The 15832-nt window shown below is 33.7% G+C and overlaps 1 protein-coding gene across 1 annotated transcript in view; it reads right to left on the bottom strand.

Moving 5' to 3' along the window:
- Window positions 1–15832, bottom strand: part of TPR (translocated promoter region, nuclear basket protein) — a 64623-nt gene that overhangs the window by 9050 nt on the left and 39741 nt on the right. Inside the window, exons 33-46 of the mRNA XM_023203424.2 lie at window positions 15284–15427; window positions 14773–14971; window positions 13606–13811; window positions 13334–13395; window positions 12593–12801; window positions 11375–11647; window positions 10439–10587; window positions 9739–9822; window positions 5746–5946; window positions 4752–4883; window positions 4409–4499; window positions 2233–2417; window positions 1064–1132; window positions 860–954 (exon numbers count right to left, since the gene is read on the bottom strand). Of these exons, the coding sequence (XP_023059192.1) occupies window positions 860–954; window positions 1064–1132; window positions 2233–2417; window positions 4409–4499; window positions 4752–4883; window positions 5746–5946; window positions 9739–9822; window positions 10439–10587; window positions 11375–11647; window positions 12593–12801; window positions 13334–13395; window positions 13606–13811; window positions 14773–14971; window positions 15284–15427 (2099 nt within the window). The remainder of the gene's footprint in view (window positions 1–859; window positions 955–1063; window positions 1133–2232; window positions 2418–4408; window positions 4500–4751; window positions 4884–5745; window positions 5947–9738; window positions 9823–10438; window positions 10588–11374; window positions 11648–12592; window positions 12802–13333; window positions 13396–13605; window positions 13812–14772; window positions 14972–15283; window positions 15428–15832) is intronic.

Below are 15832 nucleotides of genomic sequence, written 5' to 3' on the forward strand. Positions count from 1 at the left end.
GCTAGACTAACTGGTTTGAAACTAAAAACTGCTACTTCGTTGCTGTCTGACCTCTGGCAAATTTGTTAACATGTCTGTGTTTCAGTATACTATAAGATGACAACATGAATAATATCTACCCTCATAAGGTATGAGGATTAAATAAACTAATGCATGAAAATGCTCAATAAATGCTAAGTATTCTTTCCCAAGACTGAATTCAATATCATCCCCATTAAATCATCTCATATTCTTTCTCCTTAGTTGTTGAAATAAATTACTTCTTCATTTGTATTAACAAAGCCTACTGCTTATTTCTCTATTATCCTTCTACATTGTTTACATTAGTTAGTTGCTCATTTGCTTAGCTTTCACAAGAATACTATAAATTATGATCATTGTAATTACCAACACTTAACAACTATAAAGCAATTTATTATGAGTCAGGTAATATCCTAAACATGTTAACACAAATTAACTGATTCACTTAATTCTTTCAACTTATGCAATAGAAATTATTCTATTGTTATTCCCATTTTTAAAATGAAGGTGCTCACGAACAGAGAACCTAAGGAACTTGCTACTACTAGTTAACAGTAGAGTTAGATTTCAAACACAGGCATTCTGACTCTAGAGGCCATGTTCTTAAAGATTCTTATATTGTCTTTTACTTTAAATTCTTGGTAGAAGTAACTGTATGTCATTGACTTCTGTATAATTTTCCCCAACAATACACCCTCAACTGACCTACCACAAGTACTTCTTAGTACACAGTAGAGAGGGACTCAACAAATAATGAGTTAACCAAACGATAAACAAACTAACAGAGAAAGACTAAAAGTCTGATTAGTTACAAAATGTTTCCCTTTCATTAACTTACTGAATTGCTTCAGCAAATCCATCAGTACGATGTGGCACCACCAGAGTTGGAGTACTTGGAACTGTTCTGTCTTCATCATCAAAAAAATGCTGTTGCTAAAACAAAGATAGAAAACAGAGTTAACAGGCAAAACACCACACATATGGACTATATAAATATCTGCTGAAGAAATGAATTACTTTTACATAATGGGTAAGTACCTACCATGCCACCTATTCCTGGAGTCAACTGAAGCCCACGTCCTACAGACTGCCTTCGGGTCATCTGAATTCTCTGCATGTCAAGAAAAAGGTATTACATTTGCTTTAAGAAATGAGGCAATGAAACAAACACCAAATATCAACAGATACAGCTTATTACGCTGCCAACAAAATAGTTAGCAGATAGGTAATTAGGACATTTTCCCAGGAAAACCTGCCAAGAAATCACTTTTAGTCAATGACAAATTTTTAACTACAGTCTATATTAACCAATACAAATCATTCTATTAACCAACAGATCAATTATTAACCAATACTTAAATTAAAACAGATCTAATACCATCTTGCATGTAAACAAATTTAATTCCTATTTCCTTAGCTGGAAGTGTTAGCAAGTATTCTTTTGGAGTTCAAACAGCAGTATTGCCTTTTAAACTGTCTTCCAGTTAAGACAATTCTAAATGGATAGATTGTATATATTTTTGCAGCCTCCATACATGATCCTTTAAGACTTGATATTTTCCCATCATGAAGTTATTTTCCTAGTGATATTTTAGTAGAATCTATATTTGACACTGTTTACACATACTATTTTATAGGGTAAAACTTAGGCTAAATTAACAGAACCTTTGTGCTTTTCCTACTCTTTTTGCAAGTGCTTTTGATTAAGAGATGACCGACCCTACTACATGCTAAATATAAGGGGTCATACATACCTTCATTAAATTTAAAAGTTAAAATATGTGATTATCAACAAATGAGAAAAAATATTCTTAAGTACGACAGAAATTCCTTTCTCTTTTATAAATACGTGCACTGTACAGAAAGAAACCTTCAAATCAGACAATGGTGAGCTGCTAAAATGTACTTTAATTAAAACCCAAGAAAATCTTTCTTTTCACACTTGAGAAATAACAAACAGAATTTTATTTGCTATGACTATAACCATTTCAATGTATGCACAACTTTTAGTAATGCTTGCCTTTCTAAACATCCCTCAGAGATTAGTTTCAGTTCAAAGAATTTTATAAACATGTGCCAAAATACCAAAAAGTTCATAGGATTGCTAATTTAAAAAACCATGAGAGAGAGAGAGAAAAACACATAATGGAAAGGGAGAAAAGCCAAGATTTTTTCAAGTTCATTTTTCATAATGACCAGTACTTTTAATACCTGAACTGGTGGTCCCAACTCCTGAGGTGGAGCATGAATGGTCAGTCTTGGGGGAAGTGGATGTGGTGGGCGTCTAGGTGACTGAGGTGCTCGAGGGGCCTGTCTTTCAGATGCTGATGATGGCTGTTGTTCTCTAGAAACCTCCTGAGAAAAGGAAGATTCTGCAGCACCTGTATTTCCTTCACCTATAGGAAAAGAGAAATTTACTTTTGAACTGCTAAATTTACGACAAAAAAACTTGGACAATCCCTAGAAGTATAAATCTTGCCAATAGGAATGTTAACCGCACTAATATTTTCAGAAGTAAAGTAGTGAGACGTGATGGAAACAAATGTGGGCTTTATACCCAGAGATAATGGGATCTGTACTTATTACCTGTGTGGCTTTGGGCATGTCCCTTAACCTCTTTGAGTCTATTTTTTGGTTGGTTAATAGAGCAAATGTAACCTCCAAGTACGGTCTTTCTAAAATGGTTTTTCTAAAGAGTTCAGATAATGAACATAAAGCCCTTAGCTCAACACATGGTAAACATCTAACAAATTAAAATTAAAGTAAACATTTAATAAAATAAAACTAAAATTAACATTTAATAAGTTTGAGTTATATAATTTTGAATAAAGTAGGCAAGTTGCCTAAAGGTTAGACTACTAGAGAATCAGTATAACAAACAGGATAAAGACAGAGGAAAAGCCTTACAACTACATTTTAATCTTTTGGTTTCCCCGAATTTTGAATTTTCACAAATGTCTCTCAAATGTCTGGGTATTCTTCTACATACACTGTAGCAACAAAAGAAGCCATCTTCTACTATGAAAAGTTGAACAGGATGCCACAGAATTTCGTAGTTTAAAAGTCTGAGGTCTAGATTCAGATCTTTGCTCTAATACTTAAGCTACTTAGCTACTTAGTAAGCTATGTGACACCTCAAGTGACTTTACTTCTGTGATTCAGATTTTTCATTGGTACCTAAACCTTATTAAGTTTACTATAAGAATTAAACAATTCAATACAAGTGTAGTTGCTTGAAATGTACTCAAATCCATCCATTAATTTTATTTGGGCCACTAGGCCTATTTTTGCTTGGTTGCAAAAATAAAAATAAAAAAAATAGGAAAAGGAAGGAAGGAGGGAAGAAAGGAGGGAGGGAAGGAAGGAAGGAGAGAAGGAAGGAAGGAAGCAAGAAAGGAAGGAGGGAAGGAGGGAGGGAGGGAGGGAAGGCAGGCAGGCTGGCCTAGAGCAGCAAAAATTGTTCCCTCTATATTTCAACTATGTGATACACAAAAAATGTTTCTTAATCTACGAATTGTTTATAAAATGTAAATTGTTGTTCAAAGTATATCAATTTCTCATCTCCCTTTAAAAGTAAGAATAGTATTACTTATTATATGGCTTAATATTCATTAATGTATTTTTCTCTTACAAAATTTAAAAGTTTAAATTTTTGCCTGTTCTTGGTTTATTAAAATGAGAATACACCTTGCCCTTTTAAATACCCAGGCCTCTACAGAAACCCAGATACAATATTTTCCCATTAGTCTAAACAGCTAAGGTTTTATTTACTATGTCAACATTAATGATTTTGGCTTCATATCAGTTGTTAGTTATCTATTATCCAGATAATCACTAATCCTTTAATACACATTTCAAAATAAAATTATTTTCTACAACTTCCATACTCTTTTAATGCCCAAAACTTTTCAGTGGACCTCTAGGACTTATCCTTTCCAAGATTTAACAAAATATATGCTACATTGATCCAAAAATCTTTTATTCATTGGAAAACCAGAACATACTGCAATGCTCCAATAGTCCCAAATCTTGAAGCATGCAGCTTGATTAGACTGACCTCCTCTGGTTGTGAATTGCTGTTACAAGTAGTCCCTAATTAAATTTTTCCTCTTAATGGCAGCATACAGCATCTACAATACCGTAAGGGTTACAAAATGTTTGCATCTTACAGCAGTCCAACGAGGCAGAAAAAGAGTATAATGACAGCACCTAACAATCATAAATATAGTAGACTTTTTATGACAGCGTAACAGTCACAAAGCTAGAGCAGGGACCAATCTCTTTCTTACCAATTTGCTAAATAAATTTATATATTATAATTAAGCGCAATTCTAGTTTAGAAAATACCAGAGATACTCAATTCAAAAAAGACTAATAAAAATCTCACCAATGTTTTGAGAATCAGCAGCTCTCTGATTACCTTCACCTCCACCCATACTTTCTTCTGTTTCTGTACCTGGATCAGTCCCATCGCCACCCTAAAAACAAAACGTGATAACATAATGCGCAAATAAAATAGGTACGTTAAAAAAACCGGACAGAATAATTAACCAAACCAAACCACAACAAAAACAAATAACTAATAACAACAACAACAAAAAACAAAACAAATGAACGAAACCCCCAAAGGTTTTAGTGAATTTCATAAGCCTTTCTATATCCTTGGAAAACATCAAGTTCAAGAAAGCTCTCAGAAAGAACTATGAATGGTCAAAATTCTAGCCAGTTACCTCAGCATCATCAGCTTCATAACCATCATTGCCATCGGCACTACCAGTTCCTTCATTACTATCTTCACCCTCGTCTCCCATCCCTGTGTCATCTTCATCGTCATCATCATCTTCCTCATCCTCTTCATAATCCTAGTAGAAAGTTCCCCAGGTATAAAAAAAAGTTTAGAATATGGCCCACATGCTCTGCATATCTAGATACCACATTTAGAAATTTAAGTGACGCATTAGTCAGAAGATAGGAATTGTCCTGAGAGTTGTAATGGGATTAGGACAGCAGCACCACATATCACAACTATGATACTTGCTGGAATTAGTATAATAATGATCAATTCTGAATTCTAACTGTTTGCATGAGATTGTTCAGAGATAATATAGACCTTAGGTGTCAGCAAAATGTCAAGTGGTCCACTTTATTCTAAATTTAAACAGGTGGAGCTGAAGAAAATGATAAAATTACACTATATCAGGAGCTTTTAAAAAATGTTGTTTTATTAATCTAAAATGAGAAGCTGTCAATATAGGATTTAAACCCCAAAATAAAATACACAATTTGACCTTATATACATAAAATACACTTTATATATAATAAAATAACAAAAATGAATTATGGGGTCCAAAAGGAAACAAAAATAATTCTTGTCTCTTCTTTTTATCTCCAGAAACCATAGCACTTACAATTAAAGCCATACAGTCACTTACCAATAAGACTTAAAATTAGGTCTAATTGAGAACAAATCCTAAAAGACTCACGAATCATCAAAAAACCAAAATGAAACAAAATTTTAAAAACGGGCTTTCCACCACTGGCTCTACACTACTTTTCATTATAAAATGTTGATTTCTGAACTAATTAAGATAGAAGAAAAAAACAATATAATCTACTTAAGCTGACTGGGAACCAGAATTTACAGCCAATGCATTAGTATCCCAAGGATTTGAGCACTTTCATCCAATAGTTTAAAAACACCAGATGATTTCAAAACAAATTTACCTCATGTTCTCCATCATTTTCATCATCATCCTCTTCTTCATCATCACTGTCAATTACAATGACATCATCTCCTTTGCCTTGACCATCCTGGGATGAAGTTGTTGTTTGCTGATCTGATTGAAGTGGTCCCAGATCTATTTGTAGAGACTGAGAGGTTTCTTCACTGTCTTCCATAGGTGTATAATCTCCCTGGGTAACTCCCTTTGAAAATAAAAAAGCAAGAAAAAAATTAAGAGCCCTATAAATGTACCTAAAACTATATGTGAGGTATTATTATAGGTCAAAGTAAAGAATAATGAGTACTTATGGACTAGCAGCATTTAATTTAATTTAATTTATTTTTTTGAGACAGAGTCTTGGTCTTGTCACCCGGCTGGAGTGCAATGGCGCAACCTCAGCTCACCGAAACCTCCGCCCCGCTGGGTTCAAGCAATTCTCCTGCCTCAGCATCTTGAGTAGCTGGGACTATGGGCACCCCCCACCACGTCTGGCTAATTTTTTGTATTTTTAGTAGAGACGGGTTTTCACCATGTTGGCCAGGCTGGTCTCGAACTCCTGACTTCAAGTGATCTGCCCACCTTGGCCTCCCAAAGTGCTCGGATTACAGGTGTGAGCTACCTCAGCCAGCTGCATTTAATTTTAAAAATGGTACTTCAAGTATTTTTGAAGAAAGAAGATGAACCTTTGAGTTTCCTTAATGTCTTCCTATAGAAGAATTATCATAAATCTTATTGGTTAATAGTCCAAGAAGAAAAAGAGAAAAAAAATAAACAAATATTTATGTATCCAAAACTACTACTAGTGATGATATCATATATCAGTGCTGTGAGACAGAAATATGTTATGTAATTTTAAATTTTTTAGTAGCCACTTTAAAAAAAAGGTGAAATCAATTTTAATAATATACTTAACCAATATATCCAAAATATTATTTCAACATGTAATCAATGTAAAAATTATTAACCAGATATTTCACATTTTAAAATTTCTACTAAGTCTTCAAAAATCTGATGTATATTTTATATTTATATCAATCTGGACAGCCATTTTTCAGTTGCTCAATGGCCAGTGTGGATAGTGTACAATACAGCTACAGACCAAAGTCAGAAAAAAAAAAAAACAAACTCATGGGTCTGCAATGTTTTAAGAGAAGGTTTTCCAAAACTAGAACTAATTTGGAAATGCACTGAATAAATAAGCTATTACCATTGTCTTTTCACAAAGAAAAGCACTGAATACATAAGTTATTATCATTGTCTTTTTACAAAGAACTTCTTCCCTCCCCAAAACTCCAATTATTCCAAGCCTTCACACCAAAATAAATTTATCAGATACTAGATAATTCCTTGCTCAATCTATTTCCACAATTCTATTTTGTTAACTACTGAAATAAACTATTATTTTAACTTCATTTATAACATTTACTATCAAAAGTTAAATGTCGCTTTGGCTTAAGCACTCACTAAAACCATTTTTTCATATAAGCCAGCAACAATATCTTTTAAACTAAGACATTCATAAAAAATTACATATGCCATAATGGAAAAAATGAGTAAGTCATGATTTAATTTAAAAAGTGCCTCAAAGTGACATGCTTATTTCAGAAAAAGCATCACTTGTAAAGAACATCTGCTTCACTGTCAGAAAATCAGAAAAATAAACTGTTACACATTCAGTAGACAATGCTAGAAGGGTGGAATAAAAATCCAAATGGTATTAATTTTGCCAATTTCGAGAAAAAGCTTTCGCAGAAGATTTCAGTATAATTTAACCAAGTCTGACAAGAAAGCAGAAATTCACATCTTATTAATTTCAAATTATTATGTTCTTCAGAAACAATGCTCTCTGAGGATAGATGAAAAAGATATCAATTATAGTATGCTCTGAATAACTTATCTAAAATGCCTGGGTCCAGACGTGTTTCAGATTTTGGATTTTTTAGGATTTTGGAATATTTGCATATCCATAGAGATATCTATAAGATCCAAGCATAAATGCAAAATTCATTTATGTTTCATATATACCTTACACATAGCCTGAAGTTAATTTGACACAGTAATTTTAATAGTTTTGTGTGTAAAATGAAGTTCTGACTGTTTTGACTGTGGCCCCTCACATTAGGTCAGCTGTGGAACATTACACATGTGGCTTGCACATTGGCACCTAAAAAGTTTTGAATTTTCAAATTAGGGATGTTCGACCTGTACTACATATTCATCTGAAGATTTAGTTTAGTGTTTTCAGTCAAAGAAAGCTGGTCAAATTAGCTTACAAAATTAATGCAGCTAAGAAACTAAAATTTACTTGCGATATGGCTATTTATGGTTAGCTTGAGATAATTCCTTAATTTTACATGGATAAAATAATTATAGCATAAGATGATTCAGAAAGTTTATCCAGAGAAAAGTACTGTTTCAAGCTTAGGACAGTTGAAAACTACCCAGCCTGGGTTTGAATCTGAGTTCCAATGCTATGTGAACTTCAGTACACTACTTTATCTGGGTATCAGTTTCTGTAACTATGAGGTATAATGAAGATTAAATTAGTCAATAAATAAAAATTTCTTAGATCAACATCTGACATATAGTAATGAGTTCGGTGTTAAATATTGATATTTAATTACTATCATATATTGTGATCTGAGAGACCAAAATAGATGCCATTTTGTCAACTAAGACAAACCCTAAGGTAAAGGAAACAAAAGTTACCCATAGGTCAAGGGTTCAGGGCCTGGCTGGCATGGCAAATTTCTAAATTCATATGTACAATTAAAAAAAATACGCCTTTGCTAAACTCCTCTAACTGGAGCTATCAGGCAAGTTATCAGACTCCTATCTCTGACTTACAATCCAGACTACAACAACTCTGACTGTAGAGAGCACTGGCAAACAACTGCAGCAGACACCTTAAGCTAGTTTCAGCCTGCTTAAGGAGGCTGTGCACAAACTGTCTTTGTGTCCTGTAATTCACCTTTTGTTCACTCTTCACATAAAGAGCCAGATTCCAGCTCATTTTAGTGCTAAAACCCTGCCCCAAAGTGAACACAGGATGTATATTATATAGGTTTACCTACTGTGCATATGCTCAGTTCCCCTCATAAATATGTATAGCTTTTTCCCCAAATCTGCTGAATATGTATGACTCTACTGTGTAATAAGGACCCTGTGAGGCATACAACCACACCTGTCCCTGCCCTGTGTGAAGACAAAACACCTCTGGTCCATGCTGGAGACTATCTCTTCCTCATTAGCAAAATGATATCACTAATAAAGCTCTCCTTTCTATTAAACACTATTTAGCCACCCTGGGGGGTCTTCTGGATGGACAATATGAATTCTCATTTTGTGGGACAGAGGGAAGAAAGGAAAGTAATAATACCCTGAGTGCCTAATATGTGGCAGGTACTACTTTAGGTATTTTACAGTACTAAAAATTGTATTTTTTGACAAATGAGACAATGCAGGGAATTAAGGACATGCTTTGCAGTCACAAAGCTCACCTCATGCTTTCTAACTTCAGGGTCTATATTCTCTCCACTAGTAAAACTGCTCTAGAGGAAACTCAATGAGAGATCAAAAAATGAAGAGGTGCATAAATGCATTTCCTCTTATGGATTACTTTAATTCTGTAAGGCAAATAATACAGGGGAGTAAGAGAGAAGCAGCAAATGGGGCAATGAATTAACTCGAGACGCAACCAGCACTCTTGTATTCCATGTAATTAAAATAGTGAAAAATATTGGCTCACAACTCTAAAAAATCTGGAAAACTGTGCTATATATGAACAAAAACATTTCTTTAATATAAGTTTAGAAAGCAGTACACTATACTCATAGGAGTAAAAGAAAGCAGACTGCAATGATTAATTTAATTTCATTAAACATAGTAAGAACAAGTAAAAAAAAAAAAAAGACCAAATAATGTTTCAATCTGTTAAAGCTAATTTCATTCATGAAAAGCAACAGTTTGCTACTTTAGGTATGTTTTTACTTACTTCTCCAATAGAATCTTGAGAATCCTGGTTGTATACCTGAGTCTCCACCTCTCCATCAGTACTTTCTTCTGCCATAACTTCTTCCTGTATCATAATATACTAATATATTAACCACATCAGTGTAGTAGATGAAGATGAAGGGTTACCTGTTTTTGTTAGTTCTCTCATTTGAAAAAACCCTTTGAATCTTTAATTTTATGAAACTATAGAAAAATAAAAAAATTTTTATTTAAAAATTATAATCACATTCCTCCTCAGTATACACAAAGCAAGGTTTATGAACATTAGTACATGCTAATACAATTAATTTAGTAGCCTTAATGTTTGACTTGAAACCTGCTTCATTACAATTTAATCTTAACAAGAAAAAGGAATACAATTTTGGTTAATCTTAGAAAAAGACAGCAGGTAATAGTTTATGTCCATGATATTTAAAAGCTTTGAGATGAAATTCAATTTATGTTTTTATAACTGTGTTTTTTTATTGAAATAGAAACAAATTAAAGATATGCAAGAACATAAAACACTGTTGGCAACAATACCTGTGTTGTCAGTGGAATCTTTGTAGAAAGTTCAATAAAAGTGTTTTCCAGATAATACATTTTGGTCCCGAAAGGTTAATTTTCTCTAGGCTATAACTGAAAAGAGTACCTTAACTCTACTGGTAAAGGTTAAAATCTACAAAAAGAACTTTATGCACCTCAGTTCCTACGGGTGTAACGCTTTTCAACTTCTTTGGAAGAGGCATTTCCACTGTATCATCAGAGACTTGGTCTGATGCTTCTATGGTGCTATCCTCTTCCTCTTCACGTGTACGCTTTGGCAAAGAAGAACTGGGGGTAGCTGAAACTTTGAAATTACATAAATCTTGAATTAGAGCATGATCATAACTCAATTCAGATAAAGATAATTTACCCAATATGGTCACTTAACTAAAGGAGAACACAGTAAACATTTAATTGTACAGATTACTAAAACACACTCAACCAACTCCTAGATCAATGCATCAACATAATTTGTTTCTGCTAAGCTGTGGGTAAACAAAGAGCAACTTACGCTCTGAGTCAATGTTTTTATACCAACCCATGCTTTGCTTAATAAAGCCAACCAATTTTTACAATATATCTGATTCACTGAGATTGTACTAATATGTTGTTATTTACAAAGTTTACATGGGACCCTCTACAAAACTCATGACTCCTTGAATAAGAAAAAATGTACACTGTATGTAAATCAGTATATAGTCTTATCTTAGGTGTCTTTTAGTCCTCAGGACCTCCGTTAAATTATATACAATATGTTTTGTGTTAATAGGTAAAACCAGTAAAAAAAGTAACTGGAGGGGGAGAATCATCTTAATGACAAACAACTGATCTAAAACAGTCATATTCAGCAGTAAACATGAAATAAAATGTTAGTAATATATTCATTCATTCTAATATCTGGTAGAAAGCAAGTATGCACAAAGAATACTTGTGATATGTATTATATCCAAGATATCATAATTGCATAGGTTTACTCTAACTTCATTTGTACAAAGAACACTCAAGATATACTAAAGATATATAACTCAAGATATACTCGAGATTTATAAATGCATAGGTCTAACCTGACTTCATTTTAAAATTAATCTTACCTGTGCCAAATACTGCTGTGGAAGTAGAAGGCCGCTCAACTGGTGAACTCTGAACAACCTCTACTATGTTTGAAGATAACTCCTGATTGACAGGCTCAATCTGAGGATGACTCTGTTGAGTGGGTTGCACAAAAGCTGTAGCCTGTGTTTGTTGCTGAACAGTTAAAATAGGTTGAGAGATAGAAGGCTGGACATTAGGACTAGTAGAACGAACGGATCCACTTGTGCTTCCAAAAACTGGAACATGTTCCACAGGCCCTTCTGACTGCATAGCTGAAAAAATAATTATAATGCTGAATATAAACCTTCTACTTTCATCAAAGCTGAAATTATCTTTCCCTATTCTGCGGTAAATGTCACCTTTCACAAGGATTCTCTTGGCACTTAGTAGACAAATACAATGTGGGTAAAGGTAATGTATTACGGATTTTTAAATTCCCTATGTAATTGATACGGTAGCATGTAATAAAATGTTGGCTGAATTCAATAAATAAGTATCTGAAACTGATTTTGCATCTATTCACTTAAATTACTGTTGAATAAAATTAATGAAATTAAGCTCAAAGTAAAATTAGAATTTTTCATTAAGCATCATTTTGTTTTTAATTGATATAGCAGATAGTAAATATAATTAGTAACATATTTAGTTTATTGGATGTAGTTGAAATAAAACATTCTGTATTTTCATAGCACAGATACACTTGAATAACTTACTGAATTCTAACATTTATCAAGATAAGAATATAAGGAAATATGCAGGTAGCAAAGTTTTACTGAACACCTACTGTGGAGTTTGGTAAAGGGATTAAACAATAAGAAGCCAAGATTTTTGCCCTTGAGGAGCTCACAGTAGTGGAGTAAAAAAGCATGTATACCACAGAATAAAATACAAAGTTGTAATTGCTGTAATGAGTAACAGAGTGTCATGGGAAAAAATTGAAGAAAGCAATGAAATGGTCAGGTTCAGTGAGAAAGCAATGTTGGGTTGAGCCAGTAATTCAGTATGATTTTCCAAAGTGGATTTCATATATTCTTTGTCATTACAAGTGAAAATTTTGGTCCTAGAAGTATGTACTTCAAATATTAAACACCCATTTTTATAATGATGCTGACTTCAGCTGTACTGGATGCTTCATTTATCTTTGAAATTACTGTCATCTTCTCATAATAAATCTAAATAAGCAATCAGTCTAATCAGATCTGTATTATTTTACTAACCTTCCTGTGATTCCACTTGTGTAGTGGGCATCACTGTAGCTGTTGGGGTAGTAGTGGGATTTGTAACAGTTGCAGGTGTAACCATTGGGCGGATACTAGCCCTGGGTGTTGACTTATTTCCAGCCAAAGCTGCAGCTGTCACTTTACTTGGAGTAGACACAACAGGAGTTGGCTTGATATTGGCTGTTGGTGGGTCTGATGTGCTGGCACTAATAGAGGAGAAAATGCAAGAATAATTAATAACAAATTATTACACAAATACTTTTATTAAAACACAGTGAGTACAGGTCTCTATTTTTTTGTTCACTAAATATTTCAGAGCCTTATTAAAGCTGTTTTGAATTTAAGCGTTAAAAACTATACAGAGAATGCTCCAGCGTGGTGCATCCTGACAATGCAGAATGTATCCAGCTGTTGAATTGGTGAACCCAAGTCTCAGCCCAGCATTTTATATCTGTCATCATGTAATATCACGGGGAAAATCAGTAGCAGCCTTAGAAACCAACTATAAACTAAAAGATGAGAGATGTTTTCTCTGTCACAAAGCTTCATCTGATAGGACTGAAAGTATGCTGAAAACAAGTTGGCAAACATATGATACAGTTTTGCAGAGAAAATAACTCTTTAGTGTATGTTTTTACAACAGAATACACAGATTTCTGTTTCCTAAACAGAACGATCACTAGATATTCCCCGAGCTTTAAAATAAAAATAACAGACTATGAAATAACTAAAACTCACATTCCTCTTTCACCAGAAGCTGGAGTTGTTTTCAACGTGATCTGTCTCTGCTGTTCAGGGACCTATAAAGAGAAAGCTCTTGATTGTTGTTCCTAGCCCACAAGAGTCCACTAAAAATGCTATAAAAAATATTTCACTATTGTTAATTCTCTCTGCACACGTTGAATTTTAGCCAAAATTCACTCTGACAAAGGCTCCTATGTCACCAGGCACTTTCAAGTAAAGTGTACAAAGAAGAACAATTTGTTACTTAAGCAGAATTAGCTAATCACCTTATTAGAAGGTTCTTGAGGCTCATCTCTCTGCTCAAGGTGTCTCTCTTGATGCTCCCTGAGTTCTCTTTCCAAGCGACTAATTCGACCTTCATATTGGGACTTTAGAGCAGTAATACGAACATCCAATTCGTCTTTCTGCTGATCTAAGGCTCCATTCCTTTGTTTAAGCTCCTCATTTTCTTTAGTTAGTTGATCTTTTACGCCTAAAGAAGTAACCAGGTGATTATATTATTATAATCAAACATTTAAAAAAACATTTATGCACTTAATTGACACACGGTCACATCAGATTCTACTACTGTAACATCTACATTAGTTATGATATACTATACATCTCAATGAGCAAAGTTCTAAGTACATTCATGTTTTAATTTATTACTAGAATATATAAAATATACTCACTCCGACATAAAAATTTACTTTTTCCTAACTAAAATCTCAACAAACTAAAGATCTGAGTTAGCAGAAGCCCTTTTATATTTCAATGTATCATTCAATTCATTATTATGAATTGCAAAATTTTTATTTCATATAATCTACAGCACTGTTTAAAAATAATTCAAGAACTTTTAAAATCAAGTAAGTTTTTAGGACATTGTCTTAGAGATCATTTTTAAAAAATGCCTGTAACAAAACCCAACTAATTTGACATTTTATTTAACTACTCAGCAGACTGACAGCCAAGGCTGAATAAACTCCTGAGCCTTGAAGAACTAGGTTCTTCATAAATTTGACATGATACTCTCCCCGAAGAGCTAGAGGGGCCCTCTACCAAATGAGGCACAAAAAAATCCCTGGATTGGTTAAGATCTTTATGCAGTCTACATAAGGTGTGTAGGCAGCATGGTCTGGGCTCAAAGGATCTCTGTCACAAGATAAAATTGTTATTCATGAAAGCAGAAGGATAGCAGTACTCCATTATCTATGGCCAGCCAACAATTGAGAAAAATTTCATCATATCAAGGACATCCTCATCACTTGAAAATTAGGGTTGCTCTTTGTGTCCAACTAATTATTCCTAATATTTAAAGCACGCACACATACACACAGACACAAACACACCCTTCATAGTAGATACCTTTTATTTCTATTCCATTTAATTTTAAGCCTGCAACACACAACCAACTTTCACTACCAAGTTCAAACTTTAAACAGGTATTTTACCAGCTAAGTGTGCAATTTTTGATTTTGCTGCTACAATAGCCTTTCTGGTTTTTTCTTCCTTTTCAGTTATCTGTTGTCGGAGCTGCTCCTCCTGTGTGGTTCTATCTTGAAGATCCTGACGAAGTCGTGAAAGTTCAGACTGAAGTTGCACAGTCTGTTCCTGGAGATTTCTTGCTTCTGTCTCTTTATCAGATAATGTCTTTAAAGGAAAACAAAGTATCCACCATGGAATTCAATCATTTCAATACAAACAGTATGTGGTAGCAACTTAAAGTATAACTTATTAATTTGCTCTTTAAAAGATTAAATAGAAGTATAAAAATGGTGGTCAGACCAACTAAATGCACACCTGAAGATGACTGGGTACTACTTATATACATGAGACACTCCAAGTAAAAAGAATAAAATGTATCCATTCCCACACAGTAAGAGAAAGTGTCAGTAGTTAGCACGTATTTCTTTAGGTGTATAACAGGAAAGAATTAGGAACAGACTGTTCTCACACTCATACCTTCTGCAGATTCTCTACTTGACTCTCAAGTGATTTTGATTTTGTTTCAGCTTGGTTGAGTGTTTCTTTGAGTTCCTGCATTTCCTGGACTAAAACATGCTGTTCCTGATGGTCTCCAGAGGACTGAGCCGATGTCTCCATAACCTAAGACAACAAACAGTAATAATACACTTACATATTTATGTTTAGTAATTCCATTTCTGCAAGTTTGTCTAAGAAAATAATCACAGCTTTGCAAAGAAACTTTATCCTTGAAGGTATTCAAAACAGAATTTTCTATGAAACAACTGTAATCTCCAAAAATGGGCAACTAGTTGTGATTTCCCACATAACTGAATACTAAACAGCTAATCAAAATGATGCATTATAGTTGAATTTTCAACACTGAACTGCATTTTCATAATAATGAATCAAATGAAAAAAGCAGACTACAAAAGAATATAAGCATATAATATTATTTCTTTGAAAAAACACATTGCTTACATGTATGAAAAGGGATACTAATGTACTAATAGTGGCTAAAACAAAGGGGTAGTAATTGCGAATTTT

The sequence above is a fragment of the Piliocolobus tephrosceles genome, chromosome 1, assembly GCF_002776525.5.
Source record: "Piliocolobus tephrosceles isolate RC106 chromosome 1, ASM277652v3, whole genome shotgun sequence".
In the NCBI taxonomy this organism is placed as follows: Eukaryota; Metazoa; Chordata; class Mammalia; order Primates; family Cercopithecidae; genus Piliocolobus; species Piliocolobus tephrosceles.